Source organism: Mobula birostris, chromosome 32, assembly GCF_030028105.1.
Source record: "Mobula birostris isolate sMobBir1 chromosome 32, sMobBir1.hap1, whole genome shotgun sequence".
NCBI classification, from domain to species: domain Eukaryota; kingdom Metazoa; phylum Chordata; class Chondrichthyes; order Myliobatiformes; family Myliobatidae; genus Mobula; species Mobula birostris.
In genome coordinates this window covers 16,630,312-16,644,574 of record NC_092401.1, presented here as the reverse complement: position 1 = coordinate 16,644,574, position 14,263 = coordinate 16,630,312, and the positions used below count along the sequence as shown (strand labels likewise).

The window sequence follows — 14,263 nt, the reverse complement described above, 5'->3', positions numbered from 1 at the left end:
TGAAGGTGTCACACTAAACAAGATAAGATAGATAAGCTTATAGTGCAGTTAGGATCTGGCAGAGATGATGTGGACATCAGTCATGGTTGAAAGAAGATCACATGTGGTAGCTAAACATTCAAGGATACACATCTTATCGGAAAGACAAACAGGTGGGCAGAGGGGATGGGTTGACACTGTTGGTAAAAATGAAATCCAAGATATAAATGTCAAATTAAAATTAAATTTCTCAAGAACATTAAATAAATAAGGCCATTCAACTCTGTCAAAGGCTTTCTCAGCATCTAATGAGATAATACATTCCGGGGTAGTAAGTGAGGGGGTATAAACAATATTCATTAACCTCCTAATATTAAAAGATGAATAGCGATTTTTGATGAATCCGGTTTGATCCATGGAAATAATTTGAGGTAACACCTTCTCCAGTCTAGTAGCTAGAATTTTTGAAAAAATTTTTGAATCTACATTCAGAAGAGAAATCGGTCTATAGGATGCACAATCCGTAGGATCTTTATTCTTTTTAAGAATTAAGGAAATAGAGGCTTCATAAAACGATTGTGGTAATTTACCTAAACTAATTGCTTCCTTAAATATTCTAGACAACTTAGAAGAGTTGTAAATTTTTGTATATATTTCAATCGGTTCCAATTTTTATCCCAAAATCTTTTTTTGATAACGTGGATTCAAAAATTTCCTCATATATTTGGCAGAATAAAAATCCTAGGTTAGGTAAAAATGAAATCAAATCTTAAGAGACAAAGGATCAGAAGATGTAGAATCCTTGACTGCAGTAGGGAGAAGGGGATTGGAAAGTTGAAAGGTCTGAAGGTAGATAAGTCACCTGGATCAGATGGGCTATACACGAGGTTTCTGAAAGAGTTAGCTGAAGGGATTGTGGTGGCATTAGTAATGATCTTTCTAGAATCACTAGATTCTGGTATGGTTCTGGAAGATCAGAAAATTGCAAATGTCACTCCACTCTTCAAGAAGAGTAGAAGGCAGAAGAAAAAATTTTTTGGCAACTGATCTCAGTGGCTGGGAAGGTGTTGGAGTTGATTGTTAAGGATGAGTTTTTGGGGTACTTGGAAGCAGATGGTTTCCTTAAGGGGAAATCTTGCCTGACAAAACTGTTGGAAATCTTTGAAGAAATAACAAGCAGAATAGACAAAGGAGAATCACTGGATGTTGTTTACTTGGATTTTCATAAGGCTCTTGACAAGGTGCCACACATGAGGCTGCTTAGCAAAGAGCACTCGCTGATTGACAGGAGAAGAAGAGTGGGAATAGAGTAGGTATTGGCACTGCTTCTTTATATACTGTATGTCAATGCTTTGGATGACAGAATTGAGGGCTTTGTGGCCAAGTTAGTGGATGATACGAAGATAGGTGGAGGGGCAGGTAGTGTGAGGGAAGCAGAAGTTGTTACATTAGAACTTAGACAGATTAGGAGAATGGGCAAAGAAGCGGCAGATGGAATTGTGTCAGGAAGTGTATGGTCATGAACTTTGGTAGAAGAAATAAAGGTGTACACTATTTTCTAAATGGGAAGAAATTTCAAAAATCCGAGGTACAAAGGGACTTGGGAGTCCCCACGCAGGATCACTTGCAAGTTAAGTCGATGGTATGGAAGGTAAGTGCAATGCTAACATTCATTTCTAAACAACTAGGATTTTTTGCCTCTGTGGGCCTGATCGCGTATTAATGAGCAGTGGGCCAGATAAATGCCATAAAAAACTTGAAATATGGGAATTATCTATCTAAATACATCTAGTTATGTTTTGCCTCAAATTAATGAATAACGCATGCTAGAAAATCATTTGTGCTTAAGGTTGCCTACCCCTGGTCTAGTATATAAAAACAAGGATGTAATTCTGAGTCTTTATAAGGCTTCACTTGGAGTATTGTGATCAGTTTTGGGCCCCTTATCTAAGAAAGGTCATTGGGTGTACTTAAGGCAGTGGTTGATAGGTCCTTGATTAATCAGGGTGTGAAAGGTTACAGGGGGAAGGTAGGGAAAGTGGTGTTGAGAGGGAAATGGATCAAATGATGGAACAGGCTCGATGGGCTGAATGGCTTAATTCTGCTCCAATGTTTATGGACTCTAAAAAGGGGTGGGACACAGAAAAAAGGAAATTATTGGTCAGGTAGCCTGACCTCAGTAGTTGGGAAGATGTTAGAGTCAATTAGTAAGGATAAGGTTTCTGGGTACTTGGAGGCACATGATAAAATAGACTGATTTTACGTGGTTTCCTTAAGGGAAATCTTGCCTGACAAATTTGTTGGAATTACAAAGGAGAGTCAGTGGATGTTTACTTGGATACTTAGAAAACTTTTGATAACCTGTCACACATGAGGCTGCTAAACAAGGGAAAAGCTTATGGTATTACAAGAAAGTCATGAGCATGGATAGAAGATTGGCTGATTGGCAGGAGGCTAAGCGTGGGCATCAAAGGGGTCTTTTTTTGTAGGTTGCTGATGACTAGTGGTGTCCCGCAGGGATCAGAGATAAGATCAGCCTGTTCACTCACAATGCACTCCAGGCTCTGAAGAGTCTGAATATCCTCATTCAGAATGGAGTGATAATCTGGTTTGCTTCTGATCACATCCATCTGTGAATGTTCCATCACATGGCTTAGTTCCAATGTCACTCCATTCACTTTTGCTTGTTCCAACTCACTGAAATAAATAAAATGATTACTTTAATTCACTCTCGCTCTGAAGGTTCATAAAAGGCCTTTGCAGAAGGCACTTCGTTAGAGTCTCCAAATCTGTCATTATAAGGCAAACCCGTGCATGCACCCAGACCCCTCTTTACTCTGACTAGTGGAGTGTATTGGCTCCCACACACTAGAAACTGAAGTAATTAACATGAAATTTTGAAGTTTGAAGTAAATTTATTATCAAAGTACATATAGTACCTATAAAAAGTATTCACCATCTTTGGAAGTTTTCATGATTTATTGTTTGACAACACTGAATCATGGTGGATTTAATTTGGCGTTTTTGCCACTGGAAAAAAAGAAAAAGATTCTTTCGTGTCAAAATGAAAACAGATGTCTACAAAGTGATCTAAATTAATTACAAATATTAAACACAAAATAATTGATTGCATAAGTATTCACCACTTTAATATGTCACACCAAATCATCACTGGTGCAGCTAATTAGTTTTAGAAGTACCATAATTAGTTAAATGGAGATCACTGTGTATGGTCAAGATGTTTCAATTGATTGTAGTAAAAATACACCTGTATCTGGAAGGTCCAACTGCTGGTGAGTCAGTATCTTGGCAAAGACTACACCATGAAGACAAAAAAATATTCCAAGCAACTCCGCAAAAAGGTTATTGAAAAGCATAAGTCCGGAAATGGATACAAGAAACTTTCCAAGTCACTGAATATCAGCTAAGTCAATCAAGAAATGGAAAGAATATGGCACAGCTGTAAATCTGCCCAGAGCAGACTGTCCTCAAGAACTAAGTGACTGTGCAAGAAAGAGACTAGTGAGGGAGGCCACCAAGAGACCTATGACATCTCTGGAGGAGTTACAAGCTTCAGTGGCTGACATGGAAGAGACCTATCCACACAGACTCAAGGCTGTAATTTCTGCCAAAGGTGCTCCTACTAAATACTGACCTGAAGGGGGTATATATGCAATCAATTTTTTTTGTTTAATAATTGTAATAAATTTAGATCACTTTGTAGAATTGTGTTTTCATTTTGATATGAGTTTTTTCTGTTGATCGGTGTCAAAAAGCCGAATTATATTCACTGTGATTTAATATTGTGAAATAATAAAACATGAAAACTTCCAAAAGAGAGAATACCTTTTATAGGCACTGTATACGTCACCATATACAGTGGCATGCAAAAGTTTGGGCACCCCTGGTCAAAATTTCTGTTACTGTGAATAGCTAAGTGTGTAAAAGATGATCTGATTTCCAAAAGGCATAAAGTTAAAGATGACACATTTCTTTAATATTTTAAGCAAGATTACTTTCTTATTTCCATCTTTTACAGTTTCAAAATAACAAAAAAGGAAAAGGGCCCGAAGCAAAGGTTTGGGCACCCTGCATGGTCAGTACTTAGTAACACCCCCTTTGGCAAGTATCACAGCTTGTAAACGCTTTTTGTAACACTTCCCCAGCTAAGAGTCTTTCAATTCTTGTTTGGGGGATTTTTGCCCATTCTTCCTTGCATAATGCTTCTAGTTCTGTGAGATTCTTGGGCTGTCTTGCATGCACTGCTCTTTTGAGGTCTATCCACAGATTCTCGATGATGTTTAGGTCGGGGGACTGTGAGAGCCATGGCAAAACTTTCAGCTTGCGCCTCTTGAGGGAGTCCATTGTGGATTTTGAGGTGTGCTTAGGATCATTATCCTGTATTAGAAGCCATTCTCTTTTGACCTTCAGCATTTTTTTTAACATACGGTGTGATGTTTGCTTCCAGAATTTGTTGGTATTTAATTGAATTCATTCTTCCCTCTACCAGTGAAATGTTCCCTGTGCCACTGGCTGCAACACAAGCCCAAAGCATGATCGATCCACCCCCAACAATAATCAGCCAGCATCGCCCTGATACTGTTTCTCCACGACTGCAATGTCCTGGTGATACCTTTCACCATGCTCATCACTGACAGTGACAAGATTTGCAGGGAAGAAGTCTAAATAGGAATGCAGAAAACGAGTCTGTAGGGACATGTTGCACTTTATGGTTTTGTATGCTTGAAGCATGTTGCCAATCAGCTGCACGCAGTTTGGTGCTCTGTAGTTGCCAAGAAAATTTTCAACACCACCCTGGAATGCTTTCTACGCGATTTTCTCCAGTCCCACTAGAAGTACTTTGAATTACCTGTCATTGATGACCTGTTGATTTGTGGACCAACAAAAATGCCTTTCCTTAATCATAGCATCAGTTATTCTGACTTGAATTATGAATTGAAAAAACAAATACAGGCAATTTCAAAAAAAAATAGTGCATGATATGAAAATCACTATGGAATTTTCCTGATTAATGGCCCAAAATCCACAAGATACCCTCAAAAGTATTCAGGAAGCAAAATCTTTGTTGTTCAGCATTATTTAGAGGACTGTAGATGCCTGCTCTGTGTATTCAAGCAGAAACCAAAAAACATCGGGCATTAAAAGGAATTAAAGGATGTGGAATTGGGTTGGAAGTGGTAGAGCAGCCCTGAAGAACCATGTGAACCAACCATGTTCCTACTTCATGTGCTGTGTACTGAATGAAAGCATTGTTCCATGGGGATTGCAAGCATTTTATAGAACTCCATTTACCAACAACTATAAGCTGGTGGATTCTAACACTGGGAACTTAAACACCCATGTCAGCTTATTGATATTAAAGTGAACTAATGAACCGTGGGAGTGGTTTTGAAGTCTAATTTTAACTGCGGCTCAAAGCAAAACATGCAAGGAATGTAAGCTAATGGATCATTTCACTGGTTACTTTACACAAAAATTCCCATGACAGTGTAGGTTTCCTCTTGGTGCTCCGGTTTCATACATACAACACAGAAATCTACAGCATATTACAGGCCCTTTGGCCCACAATGTTGTGCCAATCATGTAACCTTCTCTAGAATTTTCCTACTGCATAGCCCTCTATCTTTCTAAGCTCCATGTACCTATCTAAGAGTCTCTTAAAAGTCCCCATTGTATCCGCCTCCACCACCACCACTGTCGCCAGCAGTGCATTCCACACACCCACCACTTTGTGTGAAAAACTTATCCCTCACAGTTGGTGAGGCGTTCTTTTCATGAAATTCTGCACCCTCTTTTCTCCAAACATACTTTTGCTCATTGCGGCCAAAAAGTTCTATTTTAACTTCATCAGTCCACAGGACTTATTTCCAAAATGCATCAAGCTTGTTTAGATGTTCCTTTGCAAACTTCTGACGTTAAATTTTGTGGTGAGGACGCAGGAAAGGTTTTCTTCTGGTGACTCTTCCATGAAGGTCATATTTGTGCAGGTGTCACTGCACAGTAGAACAGTGCACCGCCACTCCAGACTCTGCTAAATCTTCCTGAAGGTCTTTTGCAGTCAAACGGAGGTTTTGCTCAGCCTTTCTAGCAATCCTACGAGCAGTTCTCTTGGAAAGTTTACTTGGTCGTCCAGAACTCAACTTGACCTCCACCGTTCCTATTAACTGCCATTTCTTAATTACATTACGAACTGAGGAAATGGCTACCTGAAAACGCTTTGCTATCTTCTTATAGCCTCCTGCTTTGTGGGCACCATTTATTTTAATTTTCAGAGTGCTAGGCAGCTGCTTAGAGGAGCCCATGGCTGCTGATTGTTGGGACAAGGTTTGAGGAGTCGGGGTAGTTATAAAGCTTTGAAATTTGCATCACCTGGCCTTTCCTAACTATGACTGTGAACAAGCCATAACCCTAATAAGCTAATTAAGATCTGAGACCTTGGTAAAAGTTATCTGAGAGCTCAAATCTCTTGGGGTGTCCAAACTTTTGCATGGTGCTCCTTTCCTTTTTTTCACTCTAAAATTGTACAAAACAAAAATAATACACTAAACTTGCTTAAAATGTTGAAAAGAATGTTCCATCTTTAACTTTATGACTTTTGGAGATCAGTTCATCTTCTACTCACTTAACTATTCACAGTAACAGAAATTTTGACCAGGGGTGCCCAAACCTTTGCATGCCACTGTGCAACCCAGATTCATTTTCTTGCAGATACAGTATACACAATAAATCCATAACAGAATAATAACCATAATAGGATCAACAAAAGATCACACCAACTTGGGTATTCAACCAATGTACAAAAGACAACAAACTCTGCAAAGAGATAATAATAATAAATAAACAAACAATAAATAAATATTAAGAACATGATATGAAGAGTGCTTAGGTTATGGGAACATTTCAATAATGGGGCAAGTGAAGCTGAGTGAAGTTTTCCTTTTGGTTCAAGATCCTGATGGTTGAGGGGTAATAACTTCCTGAACTTCGTGGCTCCTCCTGAAGGTAGCAGCAAGAAGAGAGCAACTTGGTTGGTGGGGGGTCCCTGACAATGGATGCAGGTTTCCTGCTAGAACATTTTGTGTACATGTTCTCAATAGTGTGGAGGGCTTTACCTGTGATGAACTGGGCCATTTTTTCCTTTCAAGGACTTTGGTGTTTCCACACCAGGCTGTGATCCAGCTAGTCAATATACTCTCCACTACACATCTATACACATTTGATTGCTATGCCATTAATATTAGTACTCACACCACTTTACAGTAACCAGTGGTCAACAGGAATGAAAAAGCTCTCACAGTACTTGCCCAAAGCTGACAGCACACATGCAATTGGCCACTGAGGGAGTAGAAATACCAAATCTCAGTTTGCAGTGCTGCAAGTGTAAGCACCAAATGTCTTTGTTCAAACTTAGAACAGCATGATGCAGTAGAAATAGAGAACTCTTCTTCAGGGCAGGAAGGGCAGGAAGGGAAGGAAAATGGAGAAATACAGAAGCAATCCCAGTGGATTAAACCTTGAAGATGCTCCTATACACTTAACAGCATTAAAATTGATCATATAATCCGTTATTTCCTGAGGCTGGATAAGAGATAAATATTGATGTGAGCATTCATTAAAACCACTTGAAAAGATACATAGATAGGAAAGGTTTACAGGGTTATGGGCCAAAGGTGGGCAAAAGGATCTAGCTTAGACTGGAATCTTGGTCAGCATGGATGTTGGGCCAATGGGCCTGTTTGTGCTCTACAACTCCATAACTCCCTTAGTCCTCACACCACACTGTGAAACTGCTAGTTATGTGGCACTCTCTTAGTGAAGCAGAAATCTCAGTAGAGAAGTACAAATCTCAGTTGGACTGTTATTTCCAGCCCACACAAAACTGGGCCAAAGCCTAACTCAAGGGGAATTAGACATTACTATTCACATTGATACCTATGGCAGCATTTACACAAAGACTACAACAGGAAGAAGGTTTAAGACCGTAAGACCATAAGGTACAGGAGTAGAATTAGGCCATTTGGCCCTTCGAGCCTGCTCCGCCATTTCATCATGGCTGATTCATTTCCCTCTCAGCTCCAGTCTCCTGTCTTCCCACCAAATCTCTTCATGCCCTGCTTGATCAAGAATCTATCAACTTCTGCCTTAAATAATACCCAATGACTTGGCCTCCAGAGTTGCCTGTGGCAACAAATGCCACAGATTCATCTCTCTCTGGCTAAAGAAATTCCACATCTCCGTTCTAAATGGATGTCCTCCATTCTAAGTCTGTGTCCTCTGGTCTGAGACTTACCCCATCATAGGAAACATCCTCTCCACATCTACTCTATTGTGGCCTTTCAACGCTTGATAGGTTTTAATGCAATCACTCCCTCATTCTTCTGAATTCCAGTGCCATCATACACTCCTCATTCGATAACCCTTTCACTCGGGTGTCCTTCTCGTGAACCTCCTCTGGACCCTCCAATAACAGCGTATCGTTTCTCAGATAAAGAACCCAAAACTGCTCACAATGTCCGAAATGAGGCCTCAGTAGTGCCTTAGAAAGCCTCAACATTACATTCTTGCTTTTATATTTTAGTCCTCTCAAAACAAATGTTAATATTGCATTTGCCTTCCTCACTACTGACTCCACCTGCAAATTAACCTTTAGGGAATGCTACACGAGGACTCAAGTTCCTTTGCATCTCAGATTTTTGAATTTCCTGTTCACTTAGACAATATTTTGCATGTGACCATACACTTCCTGACACTGTATTCCATCTACGACTTCTTTGCCCATTCTCCAAATCTGTGTAAGTCAGGCTTCTGCAGACTCCCTACTTTCTCGACACTTCTGGCCCCTCCACCTGTTTCGTATCATCCACAAACTTGGCCACAAAGCCATCAATTCCATCATCTAAATCAATGAAATACAATGTTAGAAGTGGTCCACATAGACCCCCTGTGGAGCACCACAAGTCACCTACAAAAGGCTCCCTATATTTCTACACTTTGCCTCTTGCCAATCTGCCAGTATCTTTTCTGTGATACCATGGGACCTTATCTTATTAAGCTGCCTCATCGGTGGCACTTTGTCGAGGCCTTCTGAAAATCCAAGTACTCAGCATCCACCAATTCTCCTTTGTCTATCCTATCCTGCTTGTTATTTCTGCAAAGAATTTGTCAGGCAAAATTTTCCCTTAAGGAAACCATGCTGACTTCAGCCTATTTTATCATGCTCCTTCAAGTACCCCGAAACCACATCCTTAACAATCAACTCCAACATTTTCTGAACCACTGAGGTCAGACCAATTGGTCTATAATTTTCTTTCCTTTGCCTCTCTCCCTTCTTGATGAGTGGAGGGACTTGCAATTTTCCAATTCTCTGGAACCATGCCAGAATGTAAGAATTCTAGAAAGATTATTACTTATGCCTCCACAATCTCTTCAACCACCTCTTTCAGAACCCTGGGTGTACACCATCTGGCCCAAGTGATTTATCCACTTTCTGACTTTTCAGTTTCCAAGTACCTTCTCCCTAGTAATGGCAACTTCACTTACTTCTGTCCCATGACACTTTCAATCTACCAGCATACTGCTAGTGTCTCCCACAGTGAAGTCTGATGCTGGATGCTTACCAGTTGTCTGCCATTTCCTTGTTCCCCATAACTACCTCTCCAGCATCATTTTCTGGCAGTCTGATATCTGCCGGAAAATATATCCCCATTCTTTCACATTTTATATATCTGAAGGTACTTTGGTATCCTCCTTACTATTACTGGTTAACTTACCTTTGTATTCCTTCTTTAAGATTTTTAAGTTGCCTTCTGTTGGTTGTTAAGTGCTTCCAAACCTCTAACTTCCCACTAATTTTTGCTCTATTATATGCCCTCTCTTTGGCTTGTATGTTGGCTTTGACTTTTCTTGTCTGCCACAGTTGTGTTATTCTGCCTTTAGAATACTTCTTTGTGATCTATCCATCCTGTGCTTCCCAAATTGCCCCCAAGAACTGCAGACATTGCTGTTCTGCAACATCCCTGCAAGTGCCCCTTCCAATCAATTTTGGCCAGCTCCTCTCCTCATGCCTCTGTAACTTGCTTTACTCCACTATAAAACTGATACATCTGACTTTGGCTTCTCCTTCCCAAACTGCAGTGAATTTATTCATATTATAATCACTGTCCCATAAGGGTTTCATTACCTTAAACGTGCTAATCAATTCTGGTTCATTGCACAACACCCAATCCAGAATAGCTGATCCCCTAGTGGGCTCAACCATGAGATGCTCTAAAATAGTGGTCTCCAACCTTTTTAAGCCCAAGATCCCCTACCTTAACCTTAGTGAAAGGCAAGATCTACCTACTAAGTCGTCTAGAGAAAAAACAGCTCAGATTGTACTTCCAATTTGAGGACTTTTATTTGGATGAATTGTATTTGAATTACACAAAATACTTTTGTCAAACTTTCAAATTAATTCAAACAAGAAAACACTGTAACTAGCAAATCAAACAGGCCAAAGCTGTCTTTCTTTAAGAATATTACAATACTTCACACCTTTAATTCTAAGTTTCATTATTTAATTTTATTTCAACATGAAAAATAAACAAATAAAAATTGACTGTTGCACTCAGTGTGATGACTGGCACTGAATACTTTTTGCTAGTTCCTTGAAATGTGGCTCATAATTACAGACAGCCAGTCTGAGACAGTCTGTCAGTAAGACAGCTCCTGTACTTAGATTTAATAGTTTTCATCTGTGAAAATGCAATTTCATATAGATAAGTTGACCCGAAGTAGGCACTGACTTTTAGTGCTATAAAACCAACATGCACACCACGTATTACTGGGGCCCCATCATTAGTAATTGCCACCAGTTTATGAATGGGGATGTCATTTTCATGGACATATTTTTTAAACTCGTTGTAAATATCCTCACCTCTCGTTCTCTCCTTTAATTGCAAAAGAGTGAGGAAGTCCTCCTTTGTTGTAAAATCCTGGAAAGCCATTCTGACAAATACAACAAGCTGAGCTGTTTGCATTGAATCCAGGGATTCATCGAACTGTAGTGAAAAATATTCACAGAGTGACAAATCGATCCACGAACTCTGACAGTGACTCTCCTTGTCACTGTTGCCGGGCCAAGCGGCGTATTATGTATTGTGGTTGTGAGGTCGTTTTCGTTTTTAAAGTCATTAAAAATGGTCTCTGTGGTAATGGCCATTGCTTCCTTGAATAAATCGCCATCTGTAAAAGGCTTCTTGTGTTTAGCCAAAAGGTGACTTACATGAAATGATGCTTCAATAGCAGCCTTATTTTGAGCAGCATGTTTTGTGAAAAATGATTTCTGGGCCTTCAACCCCGATTTCAGCTCCTCAACTTTCCTGGCATGAATTGCGCTCTTTGGGGGGTGGGTGTCTTTAAATTCCTGGTGGCTGGTGTTGCGGTGCCACTCCAGATTCCCTCTTTTAGTCAGTGCTTGTGTTTGGTGGCACAACATACATACACACTTGTCTTTCACCAAGGTAAATAGAAATTCCTCTTCCCATTCTGGATGGAATTTGTACGTTTTCTCCTTCTTTCGTGGAGCTTCCGCTATGCTATCAGGATATCACAAACAATTGCCGATTGTGTTGCCTCTGATCTAGGTCGACATTTACGTTCCAAGCGGCACCTAATTAGTTAGCTGGTTTATTTCAGCTTTTTTTCTTAAAGGTGTGCTGGGTGCATTCCGACTACCGCTGCATTCTCCGCGGCAATGTATCAGTCCACGGCCCGGAGGTTGGGGACCACTGCTGTATGTTGATGTTTGTGACAGTCTGTACTCTTATCTAATCTAATTGGTCACTTTGATGCAGCACAAGCTACGCTGAAAACCCGGTGCATGGCGGGGGAGCTACACACATGCGCACTGGGCAGAAAGAACAGAACTAAAACCCCGCAACCCGGAAACAATCTCTCTTTACAAACTGCTTTCAGTAGCAAAAGTATTGCTATATTACCATTATCCTAATTAGTATTATTTATTTTTATAATGCTCACATTACAACAGTATTTGTGTATTTATTTTTGATTTTTCGGGATCTACTGGGAAAGTCTCAAAGATTGACCAGTCGATCGCGATCGACGGTTTGGCGACCACTACTCTAAAAAGTAATCTTGTAGGCATCCTGCAAAATTCCCATCATTGAATCCGGCACCAATTTGATTTCCCCAATTTTCTTGCATATTGAAATCCCCAATGACTATTGTAATATTGCCCTTTTGACATGCACATTCTATCTCCTGCTGTAATTTGTGGACCATATATTTGCTACCGTTTAGAGGTCTGTACATATATAACTCCCAACAGGGTCTTTTTACCCTTGCAATTTCTTGGCTCTACCCATGATTCTACACCTTTCGATTCTATGTCACCTCTTTCTAATGATTTGATTTCATATATTTTTTTAAACTAATAGAGCCACCTCACCCCCTCTGCCTACCTGCTAGTCCTTTTGATACATGTATTCTTGGACATTAAGAACCAAGCTATAATCTTTCTTCATCCATGATTTAGTGATGCCCACAACATCAAACATGCGACTCTGTAACCGTGCCACAAGTTCACCTACCTTATTCCATATACTGCGTGCACTCAAATGTAACACCTTCAGTCCTGTATTCATCAACCCTTTTCGACTCTGTCCCCTTTTACATTGCAAATCATCCTGTTGATTGTAATATTGCCCATCAGCCTTTCCTTGCTAGCAATCTCACTGCACAGTGCCTCTGTTTGTAAACCAACAACCCCATCTTCAGCCCTATCACTCCAGTTCCCATCTCCCTGCCAATTAGTCTAAGCACCCCCTCCCACCCCAAACAGCTCTAGTAAACTTGTCCATAAGGATATTGGTCTCCCTCCAGGTTCAGATTAACCCCCCCTTTTGTACAGGTTGTAGCTTCCCCAAAAAAAGATTCCAATGATTCAGAAATCTGAACCTCTGACCCCTGCACCAGCTCCTCAGCCACACATTCATCTGCCAAATCATCCGATTCTTACCCTCACTGACACATGGCACAGGCAGCAAACCCGAGCTTACTAGCCTGAAGGTCCTGCTTTTCAGCTTTCTACCTAGCTCTCTAAAATCTCTCTTCAGGATCTCCTCAACTTTCCTACCTATGTCATTGGCTCCAACATGTACTGAGATTTCTGGCTGCTCACCTTCCCCCTTTAGAATCCTGTGGACCTGATCCAAGACATCCCTGACCCTGGCACCTGTGAGGCAAAATATCATCTGGGTGTCTCTATCACGTCCACAGAATCTCGTCTCTATTCCTCTAAATATGGAATGCCCTATTACTACTGCAGTCCTCTTCAGCCCTCTACTCTTCTGAGCCACAGTGCCAGAGACCCAGTCACTGCAGCTCCCCCCGGTACGTCATCCCCTTCAACAGTATCCAAAGTGGTATGTATACTTACTTTTGAGGGGAACAGCCACAGGGATATTCTGCACTGGCAGCCCATTTCCTTTCCTTCTCCTGACAGTCAGCCAGTTACCTTTGTCTTGCGACCTACGGGTGACTACCTTCCTATAGCTCCTATCTATCATCTCCTCAGTATCCTGGATGAGGCCAAGGTCATCGCATTGCAGCTGCAGTTCCATAACTCATTCTCTAAGGAGTTGTAATTCAGTGCACCTTATGCAGATGTGGTTACCCAGAATGCTAGAGCTCTCTCAGATTTCCCACATCTCACACAAAGAACACAACACTTTAATGAAGTCTTCAGGAAAATTTCCTGTACTGCTGGTTACTGGGAAGGGACTTGAGTTCAAGTCTGCAATGCACCTCCAGGCACATTCTGCACTGGTCAAACAAACAAACCCATTTGATGAAATATTGGCACCTTTCTAATTTCCAAGTAGCTCGAGCATTTTCTGTTTTAATTTCAAGTATCTCTGTGCTTCCAAATGACTTAATTGAAGCTCACATATTGCAAAAGAGAATCAATGTATCAGGTAACCAGAAAATGAGGCAAGGGCTTACCTGGCTGCTCGGTCTGCGTTTTGCTGGTAGACTTCCAACAGTTGGTTCCAAGCTACACACTCAGTATTCAATCTACAACAGGAAAAAAAGAATTAATAAATATCATTTAAAAACATGTTCCCAAATATTATCAAACACTATCCACCAGAAATTTATTACTTATATTTAGCAATACAATTATGGAAAAATACAGTATTCTCTCCTGTTCATGACCAACTAGAGATCAGAGCCATAATTGAGACAAAGACAGTTTTCCCAC

At 40.5% G+C, this 14,263-nt stretch overlaps 1 protein-coding gene across 2 annotated transcripts in view; it reads right to left on the bottom strand.

The window, feature by feature from the left end:
• Nucleotides 1–14,263, bottom strand: part of LOC140191096 (kinetochore-associated protein DSN1 homolog) — a 55,171-nt gene that overhangs the window by 11,555 nt on the left and 29,353 nt on the right. For both annotated transcript variants that reach the window (XM_072248180.1, XM_072248183.1), the window contains 2 exons: nt 14,005–14,076; nt 2,529–2,676 (listed from right to left, as the gene is read on the bottom strand). In XM_072248180.1, coding sequence (XP_072104281.1) covers nt 2,529–2,676; nt 14,005–14,076 — 220 coding nt within the window. The remainder of the gene's footprint in view (nt 1–2,528; nt 2,677–14,004; nt 14,077–14,263) is intronic.